We start from the raw sequence: 18,827 nt of genomic DNA, 5'->3' as shown, positions 1-18,827 counted from the left end.
GACCACACAGCTAAAAGTGTCTGAGGTCAGATTTGAACTCAGGAAGATGAATCTTCCTGACTTCAGGCTCTGCACTCTATCCACTGTGCCACCTAGCTGTAAATGTCAATGTGACTGGCCTCCCAACAAAGGATATTGAGTCATTCAGGTGCTATCTCAATGCATTTTCCTTGTCTGTATCTACCCACTCCAATAGATTATAGTAAGTTTATCCACAAATTGCAGAATGAATTGACCCCCAACATCTAAGCATGATTGGCACAGGCTGGCTTCCCTTCAACTTGATGATTAACTAGTTTGTTTTTAGGAGAGTTCTCCTGCTTCCCTCCCTCTTACTGTCTCAGCAACAGGAAATATTGAGGGTCCATTTCCCTTTCTTAGGAATTGCTCATCTAGTAATTAAGGATAAACATAAATAATGGGAAGGAGAGAATTAAGGGCTCTCCAATATATAATTCAAAGCAATATAGTTTGTTTGCATAAGCAAATTAATTCCATTGGCCAGGGGTCAACCCTATTTTCATTAGTTCCAGGGGACCATAAAAAAAAAGTAATTTCAATTCTGAAACTCTGTCCCAGCAAATAAACACTTGCATGCTCTTCCTAGACCTAGTCAAATAATGGAGTTTGAGTGTATAAGAATCACTTCATGCCCAGTGTTTGCAGAGCACTTACTCTACCCAGAATCTAAATAGAAGGATGTAGATGAAATTAGTACATCCCTAAAGGAATTTGTAGGAGTTTGTAAGAGTTTGACAGGGTATAGCTACTGGTTGCTTATTGGCAAAAACATCAATCTGTTTACTTTCCACTCTCTGTCTGACAGGCCTGAGCTACTAGGACAAGAAGCAAATATCCATGCAAAGTGAATCACTATAGGTTGCTTTCCTGAGGAGAAGGAAGTATGTATTCTATTTAGCCAAAGGTTACAATTTTGTATCTGGACTGAGAATTCTTTTTCAAGGAGAATTATGAGTAATTCTTTTTGTTGTTGTTGTTTTAAAGGTAATCTGGTATCTGTGAGTTCAGAAATAACAAACACTAAAGAAAAATGCATGGGGTGAAAATAAGGGACTGCCATTATCATGTATATTTATACTATCTTTGTGAGCAAATTTCAAACTCCTTGTTATGTCATTCAAAGTCCCTACTGTTCTAGGCTTATCTTATATTACTCAATTCCATGTGTTCTATGTTTCAACTAAACTGAACTATACTCTTCCTCCCAAACATATACTACACTGATAGAAGAAAACCCAGTTCTTGCTGAAGAGGGGAATAAAAAAGTTGGGTTTTATTGTATGCCCAAAGATAAGAAGAAAAATTATTTTATGGATCTTTGGTCATCTTGTCCTACTAAATTCAGAATGAAAATATACAGACAATCCTGAAGTTAACCACTTTTACAATCACTCAATCAATTTCAATTAACCATTTGTGTAATCTCAATCAATATATGAAATGATAAATCCACAAAGGTATTCAAAATAGCCATATTTTGTGATTTTATGTGTGTGGGGTTTTTTTTTTTTGCCTTTATCAGAGGAAGCTATTTCTCCTAATGATACAGGCAAGAGATAGTAATTCTATGGTCCTCTCTGCCTTGATGTTTTGTTGTGTCAGAGTAAGAAAGAGGCTAATGACCTCGTTTGGTGCAGCAAATAGTGACTTCTTATTCCAACACCAATTATTGACATTAGTCAAGTTATGTCTATAATCATAACAGCTTACATTAATATAATGCCTTACAAGTGATAAAGCTTCATTTCTTTGTTTTTTGTTTTTTATGGCAGGGCAATGAAGGTTAAGTGACTTGCCCAGGGTCACACAGATATAAAAGCAAAAAGCTATAAATAGATATCAATAAATAAACATTCATTAAACATCTACTTTGTGCCAGGCACTGTACTAAGCAATGGATGTTTCAACCACCGATATGGTTTCCATTTAACATTTATCAAGTGCTTACTCAATGATGCTAAGTGTGTGATTGGGGTTATGTGAAGTATAGAAAGGATGAACCAGATTGTGAAGGGCTCTTTTTCATCATAGATGTAATAGGAGCTCTTGGAATAGGAAATTGACATAGTAATGCTTATGTTGATATTTGGCAATGATTGGCAGCTATGTAGAAGATAATTTGGAGAAAGACTAAAGTCAAGGAGATAACTATTGAAGTTGTTTAGGTGAGAGATCCCTGATGGAGGTTAGAGAAAAGCCTTGCAAGTACGGAAAAGGGAACAGATGTGACAATTGACAAGATTTGGTAATTCACCATCATGGGACTATGGGGACTATTGGGGTAGATTGAATGTGTAAAACTGGGTAAAAGGACAATAATACTCCAAATAGAAAGAAGTTAGGACAGAGATTCTTTTTTTTTTTTTTTTAGGCTGACAGATTCTTAATGTGGGGTCCATGAACTTTTTTTTTAAGTGGGGCAATAAGGGTTAAGTGACTTGCCCAGGGTCACACAGCTAGTAAGTGTCAAGTGTCTGAGGTCAGATTTGAACTCAGGTCCTCCTGACTCCAGGGCCAGTGCTCTATCCACTGAGCCACCTAGCTGCCCCGGGTCCATGAACTTCTGTAAATATCTTGATAATAGTTCAATATAATTGAAACAATGTGATTGGTTTCCTTTCTAACCCCATTTATTTTGCACATTTAATAATAGCACCAATGGTCCCCCGGGTTACCATGAAGATAAAATGAGACCTTTGTAAAAAAAACCTTTGCAAAACTTTAAAGTACTATGTAAAGGTTGCTATTATAATTATTAGCTCTTAGAAATTGAGATCAACATGAGAAAGGAAAGCAGGAACCCACGCCAGAATCCCAAAATATAGCCATACATAAAGAAAACAAAAATGATCCTGCAAAACCAAATAAGATAAGAGAAAGAGGAGATAAGATTACTTCAACAGTCTAGAGAGGAGACTGTGGTTAGCAGTGCATGGTACAGATTGAGTTAAGGAGGGCTGAGAACAATTAAGAAATCACCTAGGACCCAGCAGGAACAATTTCTTGGTGGGTAGAAAGGAAAATGCAAGTGATTACAAGTGAATGAAATGTGAGGGGACAAAGGCAGAGCAGAGTTTTTCCATAGGAGTTGGACCACGATGGGACATATGGGATGAGAATTTAAGGAGATGGCAGGGTCTGGTGACATTTGAGGAGGGGAGGCAGCAAAGAGATGGAATAGAAAAAGATAGGAATGATTAAAGCTGCAGACTTCTGTAGGAGATGGAATCAAGGACAGAAGGAGAGAGGTTGGCCTGAGCAAGAAGGACCTTTCTCCTTCAGAAGCTGGCCAAGGTTTTCCTTTCTATTTCTTACTTGTAGTTTCAAACATATCCCTGCCCTTTTAAATGAAAAGGGCCTGGTAGTGTGCTCATTGTTACCTTCTTGGCTCTTACAATGCCGTGTTCCCAGTTGTGTTTTTTTCATTCCTGGCTGCCGATTTCTCCCCCTGCCTTTTTTTTTTTTTTGCCCTATCTTCAAGGACATTAAAGAGCATATTTATTACAAAAAAGGTTCTTGCTTTGCTAACCTTTCTTCAGGTTGAACCTTTGCTCTTGGGCATGTGCTACTTATTTGAAGCCATTTTAGAACAAGGAACACCCCACCCCATCCCCTGAAGATGCCACACAGCCCCCTGCTGAGGGGGAACAAGAGCTTTCTCCATGCTAAGTAGGTAGGTCTTTCACATATAAGAACTAGCTAGGCAGATCCAAGAGGCTCAGAATGTTGTCAGTTTAATTTTTGAAGAGCATCTTTATAAGCAAGTTGAGTAGTGAATAGACTAGTCCTGGCTGTCCCAAAGTGGATCTATTCTTGGCATAGACAAAGTGAGGGAGCTATTCATTGTAGAAATGTAACTGTAGCCCCATGAGAAAACCAAGGTAAAGCTTTGAGTTGAGGTAGGGTAGAGAAGTGTCTCAAGCATATCAGAGTAGAGGCCAATTACCCATAAGACCAAAGGAGTCCCACATTTAAGCAGTCATCTTAGAAATCAGAACTTAACCATAAAGTAATTTTTTTTTATTTCTAGAATATCTTATTTCAGTCTCCTCAGTGTTAGGATGGATATCAACAGGAATGCCACAATTAGTATCCCAGATATAGTAAGCCAGAGTGCTCTTATGTCCAGGACTGAACCTGTAGAAGAAATGATTGTTTAGAACTTGTGCTGGTACCAATTAAAAGGTTCTTATAAATGAATGGTAATGACTTAAGACAGTCCTCTAGTTGTTCATGTTAAGAGTGTGTGTAACTAAATCCTACAGATGCAAATCACATCCTCAGATATGTCTAGGAATGGGAAGGGAAACATTAAAAAAAACCCTGAATTATGACTAAACGTCATGTTCTTTCGCTGCCTTCTGTGTTTAAGACTTCATTACTACTCGAATCTTTGTCTTTCAAAACAGAGGGGCATAGTAGAGTAAGGGGTCCAGGTAGAATTTGACTAGACAGATTACTTATCTGAATCTAAAGAGTGAAAAACTGTTCATTAAAGTACTTACCATGGGCAAGGCACAGTGCCATGCCCTAGACACATGAATGTTATCAAGAATACAAATCTAAGTCTAGGTTTTCAGAGCAAGAAAAAATTAGAGGAAGATACACTGGAGTTGACCCTTACCTGACTGATAAGAGCTCTCAGCAACTTGAAGGAAAAATATAGGCCCCTTGCTAGAAACACTTGAAGTCTTGTTCCAAGGTTGGGACTCAGAGCTCCTCCGTTTTCCTAAGGGGAGGAGGGGGTAGAACAAGAAAAATATTCATATAGTGTTTGGTCTAGCAAGTGCCTAGGAGGCCCAGTTAGATAATAGCACAGAGGGTTAAAAGAAAGTGTTGCCCCTAAACACTAAGTAGGGTGGGGCACCCAGGAAGCAAAGCAGAGTTATATAAGGTGACACACAAGTACAGGCAGATAACACATTTCTGTTGACCATAAGTGCTGCTGTCACCTGTTGGATATACATAGATTTACATCTCGTGTTATTACTGAGAAGGTATGTTACCCAGACACCAAATAGAGATCTTTGATTTTGGCTGTCGGTCATTTGACAGGTTCAATAAAAGATTCATGGCCTATTTAAGGCAAGAACTAGATCTAGGCTCTATTGCTTTAAATAAGAGTTTGAAGCAGTGAGGGTCAGGAGATAGGTCTAGACACTTACTTCCCACAGGGCAGGTTATTGTGCAGGAATCTGGTCCTGAGCGCCAACAGACAGAAGCACTGCAGTGTAGATATACCTAGAGAGATCCGTTGTTACCCCACTTACCACTTGAAGCCAGTCTTTTTGGTCTTCTATTACTGATAGAGATAAGAGTTGCTAAAGGAGGCTTCTTAGACATATTGAGATGCCTTAGCCTATTAGTTTTTGGAGGACCTAAATTATCTAAGTTTGAAGAGAGAAATAAGCCCTTTTAAGTACCTACTATTTGCCAAGGACTGGGCTAGGTTAAAGAATTTATGTTTAGAAATATGCTTTTAAGGACAGCTAGGTGGCGCAGTGGATAGAGCACCGACCCTGGAGTTGGGAGGACCCGAGTTCAAATCCAACCTCAGACACGGGACACTTACTAGCTGTGTGACCCTGGGCAAGTCACTTAACCCCAATTGCCTCACAAAAAACAAACAAAAAAAAGAAATATGCTTTTAGGTTTTATACTGTAATAGAGATAAGCTCTCCAATTAGTATAAACCATTGGTGTAAGCTAAGCTATTATAGATCTCTACACCTCAGCTATTTGTCTATGTATTATCTACCCCTCTCTCTCTCTCTCTCTCTCTCTCTCTCTCTCTCTCTATATATATATATATATATATATACACACACACACACACACACACACACAAACACATACATATATGTATATATCCAGAGAAAATTGGCTAATGGGGCAGAATAGGAAGAATCCTTTGCTAATCAGAGCCTTTTATTTAGTTGCAATTGGCAAGTTGTCAATATGCTTTTTTTTTTTTTTTGCAGGGCAATGGGGATCACACAGCTATTAAGTGTCAAGATGTCTGAGGCAAGATTTGAACTCGGGTCCTCCTGAATCCAGGGCTGGTGATTTATGCACTGTGCCACCTAGCTGCCACCAATCTTGAAAGGTAAAGTGTGAGGTTAATTCTGAGAGTTAGCTATGCTTTAGATTCAAGGCCACATGCAAGGAATAATGACATCCTACCGGTCCTGTGAGTGCCTTCTTAGAAGCAGAATCCACAAAGGTGAAGGTATAGATGATGAAACGCTTGTAGTGAGAAGGAAACTGCAGTGTTGAAGTTCCTGGCATGGATACCATCTTTGTCCAATAGTTATCTCCTGCAAAGGGGCATCTGAAGAAGATGCCCAAGTATCAGGGTAGGTCCTTTCCGCCCCCCCCCCCCATCCCCATTTTCCAGGCTGAAGAAGTCTTCAAGCAGCCACTTACCCCTCCACTAGGATGGGCCATTGGGTTGGATGCAGAGGATTGGAATTTGGGGTTGCCCAACAATGGTGCAGAAGCAGAACCAGGTTTGGATCTGTTCTATGTAGGATCCGAACCTCCACAGGAATTGGATCTCGAAGTAGCTTTGTTAGCGGGTATTCAGTGGCCACAAAGTACGAACTATAGTCCTCTTCTGTAAGAGTCAGAACTTGGTTTGGTAAAGAGAAGTCAAGTCTTATAGTGGATAGAATGTTGGACTTGGAGTCAAGATAACCCAAGTTCAAATCCTGCTTCAGAAACTTTCTAGCTATAGGAACATGGGCAAATCATTTAACATCTCAGCCTTAGCTTCTCAATCTTTAAATAAGGGGAAAACAGCACTTACCTTTTAGGTTGTTGTGAGAATCAGATGAGATGCATATGGAAAGTGCTTTGCAAACTTTAATGGTTGACATAAATGAGACTAAAGAACCAAGAATCATCGTTACAAAATGCTTTGATCAAGGTACCCAAAGCCAAAAGCTTAATGCAAAAAGGGTGGATTGTTTTGTGAAACAGGAGTTTATCTTGCAAATAGGTTATCCGAGTTGTAGGATAACTCATGCCCCAGCCTGGACTCAGAGCTTCTAGATTCTGCAGGTAGGAGAAACAAAACCTATGTTGCCCAAGAGGGTGACCTTACCTTTAGCAATATGCAGTTCCAGAGCCAGAGGCCCTGGCTTGGTAACAGGAAGTGGCGGGGGGAGGGTGAAGACCTGGATACTAGCTGGGAGAATGTTGCCTCTTATCAAGTAGTTACAGCTGATATGAAGCCTAGATGGATGAAGAGAGGCTTTAGCCAGTGATGGACAACTCTTTGCTATGGCATCATCTATAAATGTTCTGAAAATGGATTCCCTTCAGAGAGGATTCATTTATTTCCCTATCCCTCAAAGGGTAACGGTTATGATTACAGAGAGGGGTGGGCAGACGTACTCAAATTAATTACGTCAGTAAGAGCATATTCATATTTGTGGAGAAAGAAAAGTGGATGCTAGGCACCAAAGATCATACCTGAAGATGCTGTCCCTAGTGATTGACCCACGTGTCCAGTTTCTCACATCCCTGGATGCCAATAGCTCATTCTCATATATTGCCTGCTTACCAGTCATCTGAAATTGATGGGTAAAGCCATTTACTCACTTCAAAAGGTCACTGGTTAGTCTGTCAGAATTTGCTATGAAACCTTTTTATTTCTTCCATCCCTTTAGGTAGTTTCTTTCCTTGTATTCTTTTGTGTAAGTCTTATTTAAAAGATATGCAAGCTAAAGGCAAGGGAAGGTCTTGTTTGAACACAACCAGCTGGAAATAGCCTAAGAATGTTAGACACAAAATAGCAAGAACAGAAATAACTAATGAGCAGATACCCAACTCGGTCAGCATTGCTTCATAATTTGATTAAAAAAAAAAGACCATAAAGGGAAAAGCCAAGCAGATGTGACTGTTTGTCAGTCCTTAGAATGTATGCTTTTGATTTCTCTTTATTTTGGTAGTGTTTGGATTCAGAAAACCTGTCCCAAGAGATGTTCTACAGCACGGTTTTCCTAGTCTCTATTTGCTATACTTAGTACTTTAGAAGCAAAGGTGACCATAAGAAGACTTTAGGGCTACATACTTTTGTTTTTGCTCCGATTCAGGACTTCTGGTGCTCTTCATTGAAGTACTCCCACCTAGCCTACAGTGCTAGCCTGGTCACATCTTTACCCTCTCACCTGTACAATGGTACCACAGGCAGAGAGTGGGAACTGGAACAGGACAAAGGCATCAGTTTTTTCCACTGGATCACATTTAGCATCCAGTCCAGAAACCAGATGTACTGAATCCAAAAGCAATGATGGCAGAGTCATGTTCTGAGAAACAGCAACACGTAATTGGCCATCTGGGGTACACTGGGCAGTCACTGAAAACAAAAGGGCAAAAACTTAAGTCAGAGATCCATTCTTCTTGGTCTAACCAGAGGGATAGAACCTAAAATAACTGATGATTTTGTATGTCTTCTTCCTTCCCAAGTTAGCTAATGAACTAGTTTGAGAGAATGCGGTGGTTAAGATGTCACATAGCTATATCACATATGGTTTGTTTATATATGTATATATTTATACACACACACACACACACATTTTTAAAAAATTATTCTCCCCCTAATTACATGTCAAGAATTTTAGGCATTCATTTTTACAATATTGAGTTCCAAATTTTTCTCCCTCACCCCTGAGAATAAGCAGTTTCATATAGGTTATTCATATGCTATCATAGAAAACATTTCCATATTAGTTACAGTTGTGAAAGAAAAGACAGATCAAAAAGGGAAAAAAAAACACAGAAAAGAATAAAGTGAAAAAAGTATGTTTTGATCTGCATTCAGAGTCCATCAGTTCTTTATCTGGATCATACACATATATATTTTAATGACCTACTGCTTGCCTCCTTCAATCTTTGTTAAGAGAGATAGGTGTATATGAAAGGGATATTAAAACACACACACACACACACACACACACACACACAAAACCAACTCCCCCCCCCCCCCCCCCCGCCAAAAAAAAAAAAACCAACCCCACAACAACAAAGATACAGAAATTAAACAAAATCAGATTGTGGGGTTTTTTGTTTGTTTTCTTCAAAAACAGGAGATTAACTCCTTGAGGGGAGTCTCCGCAGCATACTCTGATTCGATATAGTACAGATTACCACCTAAACCAATCTGAAATACCACAGACACACGTTCATTCTACTTTATAAGATATATAAGCCTAGATTAGCATTTTAGTTAGGTCATGGTACTTGTCAGTAACTTACAGGGAGGTCCACTTCATAAAGACTTTAAGTTCTTATTATATGCCAAGCACTGGGAATACAAATTGAAGAGAACAGGACATTCTTTGTCACTCCAAGAAGGGAAAGGAGAAAGAAACTAACAATAAGCACTCATTGTTCAGAATCAAATAACAAGGCTAAGAAGTAGCTCATGTCATCAGATATGATATGTATCATATGGAGCTGACGGTTGTTTTATACCATTTCCCATCCCCTAACAAGTATTCTGCCACAAGTCAAGTGGGATAAGTTACAAGCATTCTACTCTCCCTGGTTGTAACCAGTGAACAAAACAAGGGGGGGCAGGGGAAAGAAAGAAAACAAAAGTCACCACTTGCCTGTGTTTCCATAGTAGCAAGGATTGACTTCATCTTCAGAGTTATAGCAGCAGCCTAGGTTCTCACAGTCTCCTCTGGTGATGGATGGAACAGCACAGGACAGCCTGTCCTCGGTTTTGACATCACATAGGGAAGGACCTGGAGCATCTAGGGCTGGTTTCAGAGAGAAGGGAACTTACACAGGTCTGAACTTTAAAGCATATTAGAAGGAATGTTTAGAACAATTAGTCTTAAGTTGTTTACAGGGTTATTTTCTATTGTTCTTTCGTTTGGCGGACACCCTATATGAAAACCCTGTAATCAATTGATATGAAGGCACTGGTGCCCCACAGCACACAAAAGTAGAGTCTGCCTCCTGCAAGTGCAAGAATGTACCAAAATTCAGCCAGCAAAACAGAGATAAGGGTGGGGAAAGACATATACTCCCCAACAGTCTAGACAGGTCGTTTTGACCTTTCTGCCATATCTATACAGGGGTCGATTATCTTGGATACTTGAGAACTAAAGATCATATTGTACCCTCCAATATCGATGTGTTATCTCTCGTGGAGTAAAATTATTGGCTCTTATCCTCAAGACAAGACTTCCTGGATCCCCAGCTGATGTGTTTTTAATCATTAAGAGCAGAAGGGAACAAATACAGTACGCTTTTCATACCACCACAAGCAGAATTGTAGTCGTCTTTGTCTCTAAACACAAATCCTACAAAACTTTACCTGGAAGAATGAATGAACACTTGAGCACCTTCACCTTGTGAACAGTCTTACTTCCATCAACATCTAGGCCTGAGACCCCAAGAGGCATTATGTAATAGGCATCCTGGAGACAGGCAGGACAGAACAGGAAATAAATAGCAGCAATGTTGTGAATGCAAAGAACATTAAGGCCCCCACTCTAGGCTGGTCCTACTCACCCATTTGGTAACATAACATCCAGAATAGGAAGCTTCAAGCTGGATGGACTCAGGTGAGCTGTAGATGATCCAAGTCCCACAGGTTGAATCGTTCTGTAGTGCGTGCAGCATCCCTTTCTCATCTGAAAAGGGATCAATTCAAAAAGTAAGCATGCCAATGCCTTAATAGAAGGGGTTTCCAAGTGTTCCAAGGACAGAAGGGTTAGAACAGGGAGAGATGTAGAACATCATGACAATTCCTTAAGGTGTGTTTAGAGTTGGGAAATTCATCTGTTTCTTTTAGCGTTTTAAAGTACCCTGAAAATTTGAAGAGGAAGGGATAGTAAAGGAAGGAGAAAAGAAGACTAGTAGAGTCAGTTTTGTTATCAGAAGGAAAGAGTGTTTTTTGTTTAATCATCCTTACCCCAAACTATCAGTCCAGGGTTCTTTCCATACTGACTCAGAAGAGGAAGTGTAAACTGAAAACTCCTTAGTCCACAATATAGCGTGCCAGGCTGATCCACATCTTCTATCTCTCCCAGATTCCCCCAAACAAAAGGTAAGAGAACAAAAAGCAAAACCCACAGCATTTTGGCACTAGTCTACTACAGCTCTCTTCTCACTCCTCACTCTTCCTTACCTTCAGAAGGGCCTTTTGTACCCAGATGAGGGGCCATGCTTCAGGTGCACAACTCAATAGAAATCAGCTGGGAAACCCCTGGAGCCTCTCATTTTGTAAGATCCATGACTGCCTCCCCAGGTTTTGCAGCTGGGTTTGGCCAGATGCTTCACAGTCTATATTCCAGGAATGTGTCAGAACATGGGGAAATTCTCTACTTCCTATTGAGAAGGACTTTCCTAATACTGCTTAGTGTAAGCATTTATTCTACTAAGATTCTGATGAGAAGTCACTCATTTCACCTTTAAGCTAAATCACTCCACCTGTACCTGCTGAAATGTCTTTCCAAGTCTAGATGGATCTCTGTTAAATCACCCTTAGATTTGTAGTAGCCTTTCATGAACAATCCCTGCTCATTTGGAATTTGGGTTTGAAATTCTAAGTAAGATTTAAGCTATTTTCCTCCTTTGGAAACATTTCTTACCCCCAAGAGAGAATGCTCCAGAGACATTCTTTGCTGGGTAAGGTCAAACCTTTGTGTTTGTTCATACAAGATATTGGATGATCAACTTTGCTTTACTGTGTTTCCTTGAAGGATCTGGGGTAGAAGTATGGTGAGGGTTAAGACTAGTATTGCTGGTGACAGCTAGGTAGTGCAGTGGATAGAGCACTGGGCCTGGAGTCAGGAGGACCTGAGTTCAAATCTGTCCTCAGACACTTAACACTTACTAGCTGTGTGACCCTGGGTAAGTCACTTAACCCCAATTGCCTCACTTAAAAAAAAAAAAAAAGACCAGTATTGCCTAGTCTACAAAGTCCTCCATTCTTTCCCTAGCTTTGAATTTAGTCCTAGTAGATTAATTGTTTTTTCAGATTTAGGTCCCTGTTTCTTATGATTTAGATATAAGATCTAAAGACATGAACATAATTTTGCTTAGTCACACAATAGTGATTTATAGTCAATCAGTCAACAGGCCCTTCTTATTGAGTACCTGATATGTGCTCTAAGGAGGCAAAGACAAATATTGGAAAATGCCTACTCTCAAAGAACTTACATTCTATCCTGGAAGACAACATACACATATGCAGATAGATATGGAATGAATAGAAACAGAATAGTACAAAGTAGTTAAATAATGGGCAGCCAGGTGGTGCAGTGGATAAAGTGCCCAGCCTAGAGTCATGTAAACTCTTCTCTTTTAGTTCAAATCTGGCTTCAGACACTTATTAGATCTGTGACCATGGGTAAGTCACTTAATAACCCTGTTTGCCTCAGTCTTCTCATCTGTAATATGAGCTAGAGAAGTAAATGGCAAACAACTCTATTATTTTTGGGAAGAAAACCCCAAATGGGGAGAGGGTGAAAGGAAAGAGAGAATAGAATAGAGCGGGAAATAAGATGGAGGGAAATATAGTTAGCAGTCATAAGTGTGAAAAGGATGAAGGGAAATACAGTTAGCAATAGTAACTGTGAAAAAATTTTTGAAGCAAATTTCTTTGAAAAAGGCCTCATTTCTCAAACACATTGAGAACTGAGCCAAATTTATAGAAATAAGAGCCATTCTCCAATTGAGAAATTATCCAAAATATGAAGTTTTCAGATTAAGTAATCAAAGCTATAGATTTCATATAGATATGTATCATATAGATATCATATAGATATATCTCACATAGGTATAAAAATGCTCTAAATTACTATTGATTAGAGAAATGCAACCTAAAACATTTCTGAGGTACTACCTCATACCTATTAGATTGACTAACAGGAGAGAAAAGGAAGATGCCAAATATTGGAGGGGATGTGGGAAAAATAAGACATTAATGCACTGTTGGTGGAGTTGTGAACTTATTCAAACATTCTGTAAGGCAATTTGGAACTATCCTCAAAAGGGCTATAAAACCATGCAAACCCTTTGACCTAACAATACCACTACTAGGTCTGTATCCAAAAAGAGATAAAAACAAAAAGTAAAAGGACCTGTAAGTACAAAAATATTTATAGCAACTCTTTTCAGGTGGCAAAGAATTGGAAATTGAGGGGAAGCCCATCAATTGGGGAATGACTGAACAAATTGTGGTGTGTTGATTGTGATAGAATACTATTGTAGTATATTATGGATTGATAAGCAGGATGCTCTCAGAAAACCTGAAAAGACTTACATAAGCTGATGCAAAGTGAAATAGGTACTGTGTACAAAGTAATCGCAATATTGTAAGATGATCAGCTGTGATTGGCTTAGCTATTCTCAGCAATACAATGATCTAAGACAGTTGTGAAAGACTTATGGTAAAAAATGCTATCCATCCCCAGACAAAGAACTGATGGTGTCTGAATACAGATTGAAGCATCCTTTTTTTTTTTTTTAAACCAAACTTTATTTTTCTTGAAGGTTTTTTGTCTGTCTTCTTTCACAACATGAATAATATGGAAATATGTTTTGCATGACTACACATGTATAACCTATATCAGCTTTTTCCTTTTCAATGAGGGGGGTGGGGAGAGAGGAAGGGAGAGAACTTGGAACTCAGAGTTTTAAAAATGAATGCTAAAACTTGCTTTTGTATGTAATTGGGGAGAAAATAAAATAACATTAAAAAAAAGAAAACTCCCAATGAGGTCACAAAGAGTCAGAGGTGACTGAACAAATAGTTCAATACAAAGAAGTTAGGGATAGAGAGCACTAGCAGCTGTGGGATCAGGAAAAGGCTTTGTGTGGAAGGTTGTACTTGAGCTGCATCTTGACAGAAGAGAGGGATTCTGTGAGGTAGTGATAAAGAAGTATATTTGGGGGGATTGAAAGGCATAGAGATGGGAGAGTGCCTTGTGTGGGGAACAGGAGACAGTTTGTTAGATCATAGAATGTGGGAAAGGGAGTAATGCATAATGAGGCTGGAAAGATAGGGTGGGGCTGGGTTGTGAAGGGCTTTAAAAGCTAAACACATAGGGGGTGGCTAGGTGGTGTAGTGGATAAAGCACTGGCCCTCAATTCAGGAGTTCCTGAGTTCAAATCTGGCCTCAGACACTTGACACTTATTAGCTGTGTGACCTTGGGCAAGTCACTTAACCCCCACTGCCCTGCAAAAAAAAAAAAAAAGTTACACACAATTTATATTTTATCTTAATGGCAATAGGGAGCCACTGAAATTTGTCGAGTAGGGAAGAGACCTGGTCAGATCTGTACTTAAGGACAATCACCTGGGAAGCTGTATGGAGGAAGGCCTGGAGGCAGGGAGACAAATGAGGAGGCAGCAGTTGCAATAGTCTAGGTAAGAAGTGGTCATAGCCTAAAAAAAGGGGGTATATGGTAGAAAACAGAGGTTAGATATGAGGGATTTTATGGAGGTTGGCCTTAGTTGTTTCTCTTAGGTCACTGTGCCATACTCAGTCATTCAAGAAGATATTGGGGCAGTTATGTGGCACAGTAGATAGTGGCCCTGCAGTCAGGAGATCCTGAGTTCAAATCTCACCTCAGACACTTACTAGCTATGTGACCCTGAGCAAGTCACTTACCTCCAATTGAATTAATCTGCAGTTGTTTCCAGTCATCCTGGTCTATATCTTGCCACTGGACTCAGATGGCTCTGGAGGAGAGAATGAGGTTGGTGATCTTGCATAGCCCTCCCTCACTTAAATCCAATTCAGTGCAAGTCATGACATCACCTCCCAATGTCATGGTCCTCTTCAAGAATGAAGGACAAACAACAACAACAACAGCAAGGAAAGAATGATGAGAGTACATCTTAAATCTATGAGAGAATAGTGCCATGGTAGAAAACAGCCTTGAACTATCATAAAATGTCTCTTTGGGTGACTGTTGAAGACAGAATGCAGAGCCGAAGGGTCCATTAGACGAATTAAAGAATAATAAGTTTCTAAGGTTAGCAATGACTTTAGGGGTCATTTGATCTACCTCCAACCTAAAGCATTAATCCTTTTCAACAAAATCCTGTGCAAGTGGGTCAGAAAACTTCCAGTGACATGAAATTCTTTTTTTTTTTTAAATGTAGTCTGCTTCATATTGAAATAACTCTAACTTTAGAAAAATCTATCTTGGTTTGAGCTGAAATCTGCTTCTCTGAAACTTTTTAGTTCTCCATCCTACAATCACATAGAAAAATCTGATCCCTCTTCTTTGGGACCATTTAGATATTTGAACATTGCTATTCTCTTCCGCAGGCTCAACTTTGTCCTCATCCTTATATAATATTTATGATGGAGTAAAAGAATACTGGTCTTGGATTTTGAGGTCCAAGATTGGGATACTCAGCTTTGGACACCTCTAAGGCTTTGCTAAAGTTATTTAACCTCTGTGGAATTCAATTTCCTCACCTGAAGCAGCTGGACTGTGGGATTTCCAATATCTCTTCCAAATGTAAACCTATGATTTAGTGGTTCAGTTTTATAATGTTCCCTTACCCCAGTCATATTACTTAGATCTGAACACATTACTGCAGATGCAGTTCTCCCAGGACAGAATACCTTTTTCATTCTGGATACTAATCTATTGTGACATTTCTTATGCATTTTTGTTTATTTATACTTATATATTACATTTATATGACTAATAATCTTATCCAAAATTTCTGGGAAAAATACCTAGATGCTTTAAGCAGGTCAGTTAGTTATATTCAATGAGCAAAGTTAAAAGGTTTTTTTTTAAAAAATTTCTTCTTTTAAAGTTTTTTTTTAGTTACATGTAAAGATAGTTTTCAACATTTGTTATAAGAATTTTAGTTCCAAAATTTTCTCCCTCCCTTCCTTCCCTCCCTCCCCCAAGACAGAAAGTAATCCGATATAGGTTACATATGTACGATCACATCAAAAATTAAAAGTCTTACAGCATTTATTAAAATACTTTGTGCCAGTTATTGTGCTAGGTACTGGTAATATAAATAAAAACAAAACAAACAAAAACAACCCCTGACCTTAAGGTGCTTAAATTTTAATGGTGAAGACTACCTATAAAATAATAATAGTTAAAAAAACCCAGAAAAGGCAGGGAGGGAAAGGAAGAAGTAAAGGAGAAGTCATGGAAAGTGTGATCTCATGGGAAATTAAGAGATGGCTTGGCTGGGCACAATTAGAAAGGGAACCCCCAGAGGCCAGGAAGGCAATTCTGAGGTAAGATGTCCAGGGCTGAAGTGATCTTCCAGGATGAATAGATTTGGGGGGCATGGTAGAAAAGTCCAGAGGAGAACAATCTGGTGGGGAATGTGAAGTTTGAGCAAACATGATGATCCCTTTTCCAATACACCAGGAATAGGGGTGGCTAGGTGGCGCAGTGGATTAAGCACCGGCCCTGGATTCAGGAGTACCTGAGTTCAAATCCGGCCTCAGACACTTGACACTTACTAGCTGTGTGACCCTGGGCAAGTCACTTAACCCCCATTGCCCCGCAAAAAAACAAACAAAAAAACCCAATACACCAGGAATTACTCTTCCATCAAATCGGTTGCCCCCTGGACTCTCATTCTTTCTCTAAGAATGTTCATTTTAGTTAATCTGAAGTTAGCTTTCTCAACTCCATTGATGTAGATTCTTTACCTTCCTGCTCTTTTTAGACTAATTTTCACCTAATTATAGTTCTGTCCATAGACCAATTATGTGGGTGAGAAAGAGAGGCAGTTGATATAGTAGATCACGACACTGGTCTTGGGGTGAGAAAACCTGGCTTCAAATCCTGCCCTAGAAAATATTGACTGGGCAAATTGTTCAACCTCTCTGGACCCCTGTGAAATGGGGTGGATAACCTTAACTTCCCAGGATTGTTGTGAGGTTCAATTGACAGAATATACATAAAGCACATGGAAAACCTTAAAGAGTGATGTTAGCCAATATACTGTTCATGTATCAGAGGCAGGACTGACTCTACTACTGGTCCTCTAATCACTGCACCACCCTGCCTAAAGTAGGATTATAGCCTTAGAAATAGAAGGAAGCTCAGGGGTCATCTTGTCCACTTCCTTCCACTAAAGAACGAGCAGATATAGGCCAGGGGTGTACTGGAGTCAGTTCTAATGGGTTTAAGAAAAGATTATTCAATCTTTATTGTGAGCAGTTTCACCTCTGGCATGAGTCTTCTAGACTAGGCCTTCAAAATCAGGGCTTAATTTATTATTTTGTTGGTTATCTAGACATAAGAAAGTGTTAAATCATGTACATTAAACTTGAAAGGGGGCAGCTAGGTGGTGCAGTGGATAGAGCACCAGCCCTGGAGTCAGGAAGACCTGAGTTCAAATCCGGCCTCAGACACTTAACACTTACTAGCTGTGTGACCCTGGGCAAGTCACTTAACCCCAATTGCCTCACTAAAAACAAACAAACAAACAAACAAGCTTGAAAGTATGTGCATAAATCATCCTGTAGCTCCCAGAGCCCAAGTGTTAAACCCTTCCCAGCACACCCCTGAAATAGGCTCTGGGACTTGCTCAAGATACAATTGCAGATACAATTGCAGGCTTTGGGTAACTTTCAAGTCAATTCAACACTTGGGTGATAAGCAATTAAGCACCTAATGTGTACTACATACTCAGCTAGGTGTGTGTGTGTGTGGTAGATTCTGGATGTGGAAATGTAGAGTTTTATCTAAGATATAGTCCCTGCCCTCATTGAATTCACATTCTAATAGGGATATAAGGTACAATTTGTTGTTTACTTGTTTTTTTCAGTCGTGTCTAACTCTTTGTGACCCCTTTTGAGGTTTTCTTGGCAAAGATACTGGTGTGGTTTTCCATTTCCTTCTCCAGCTCATTTTACTGATATGGAAACTGAGGTAAACAGCATCACACAATTAGTAAGTGTCTGAGGCCAGTTTTAAACCCAGGAAGATGAGTCTTCCTGACTCCAATCTGGGTACTCTATCCACTGTGTGACCTGCCTGTCCATAAGACACAATAGAGATAATTTAATACATTATAGAACACGATAAAAGCATTAAGAAGAGGCAAAAAAAAAATGTTATCTGAGGTCTGATGGCAGAGTGGGAAGCTCATTATTGAGAGGAAGTGTGATATAATGGAAAGAACCCAATACTATGAATCAGGAGAAACCTGGGTTCATATCCTGTCTCTGGTGCTTACTGGTTAGTGGCAGCACCATTGACAAGCTGCTTAACTTTGTACCTTGGCTCTCTGCACCATTAAAAAAAAATTTTTTTTTTAAGTGAGGCAATTGGGGTTAAGTGACTTGCCCAGGGTCACACAGCTAGTAAGTTTTAAGTGTCTGAGGCCGGATTTGAACTCAGGTACTCCTGACTCCAAGGCCAGTACTCTATCCACTGCACTATCTAGCTGCCCCACTCTACACCATTTTTAATAAAATGGAGATAATGATACTTGTATTTCCTTCACAGGATGATTCCAGGGATTAGATTAGCTAATATAGATAAAGCACTTTGGAAACCTTAAATCTTGTATAAATGTGAATGTTTATTCCTGACTAGGGTGGATGAATGAGGTGAAGATTGGAAACCTGTGCAGAAGTATGCTAGTATGCTACCATTGAGGTGGGGAGTCTGAGGCATAGCTGACATCTAAATCATGTCCTCACTGATGAAAATGTATATTTACTGTAAAAAGTATAAAGTGAACTTAAAAAGAGATAGGAGCATCACTGATAGGTGCCAGCATGTCTGCATGGCAGACCAGGCCACAGTGCCCATTACAGAGCAGCAAGGAG

General features: G+C 39.5%; 1 protein-coding gene across 1 annotated transcript; it reads right to left on the bottom strand.

Moving 5' to 3' along the window:
• Positions 1-4,057: 4,057 nt before the first annotated feature.
• ZP4 (zona pellucida glycoprotein 4) lies at positions 4,058-11,120 on the bottom strand. The gene is made up of 12 exons (XM_043964645.1): positions 10,955-11,120; positions 10,552-10,673; positions 10,355-10,457; positions 9,639-9,791; positions 8,196-8,383; positions 7,498-7,595; positions 7,127-7,257; positions 6,448-6,637; positions 6,205-6,352; positions 5,187-5,262; positions 4,646-4,750; positions 4,058-4,158 (listed from the first exon to the last, which is right to left on the bottom strand). The coding sequence occupies exons 1-12, from the start codon at positions 11,118-11,120 to the stop codon at positions 4,058-4,060; spliced, it is 1,581 nt and encodes a 526-aa protein (XP_043820580.1).
• Between the last annotated feature and the right edge of the window lie 7,707 nt (positions 11,121-18,827).

This window comes from Dromiciops gliroides, chromosome 4 (genome assembly GCF_019393635.1).
Source record: "Dromiciops gliroides isolate mDroGli1 chromosome 4, mDroGli1.pri, whole genome shotgun sequence".
Classification (NCBI taxonomy): Eukaryota; Metazoa; Chordata; class Mammalia; order Microbiotheria; family Microbiotheriidae; genus Dromiciops; species Dromiciops gliroides.
This window is presented reverse-complemented; position numbering and strand designations above follow the sequence as displayed.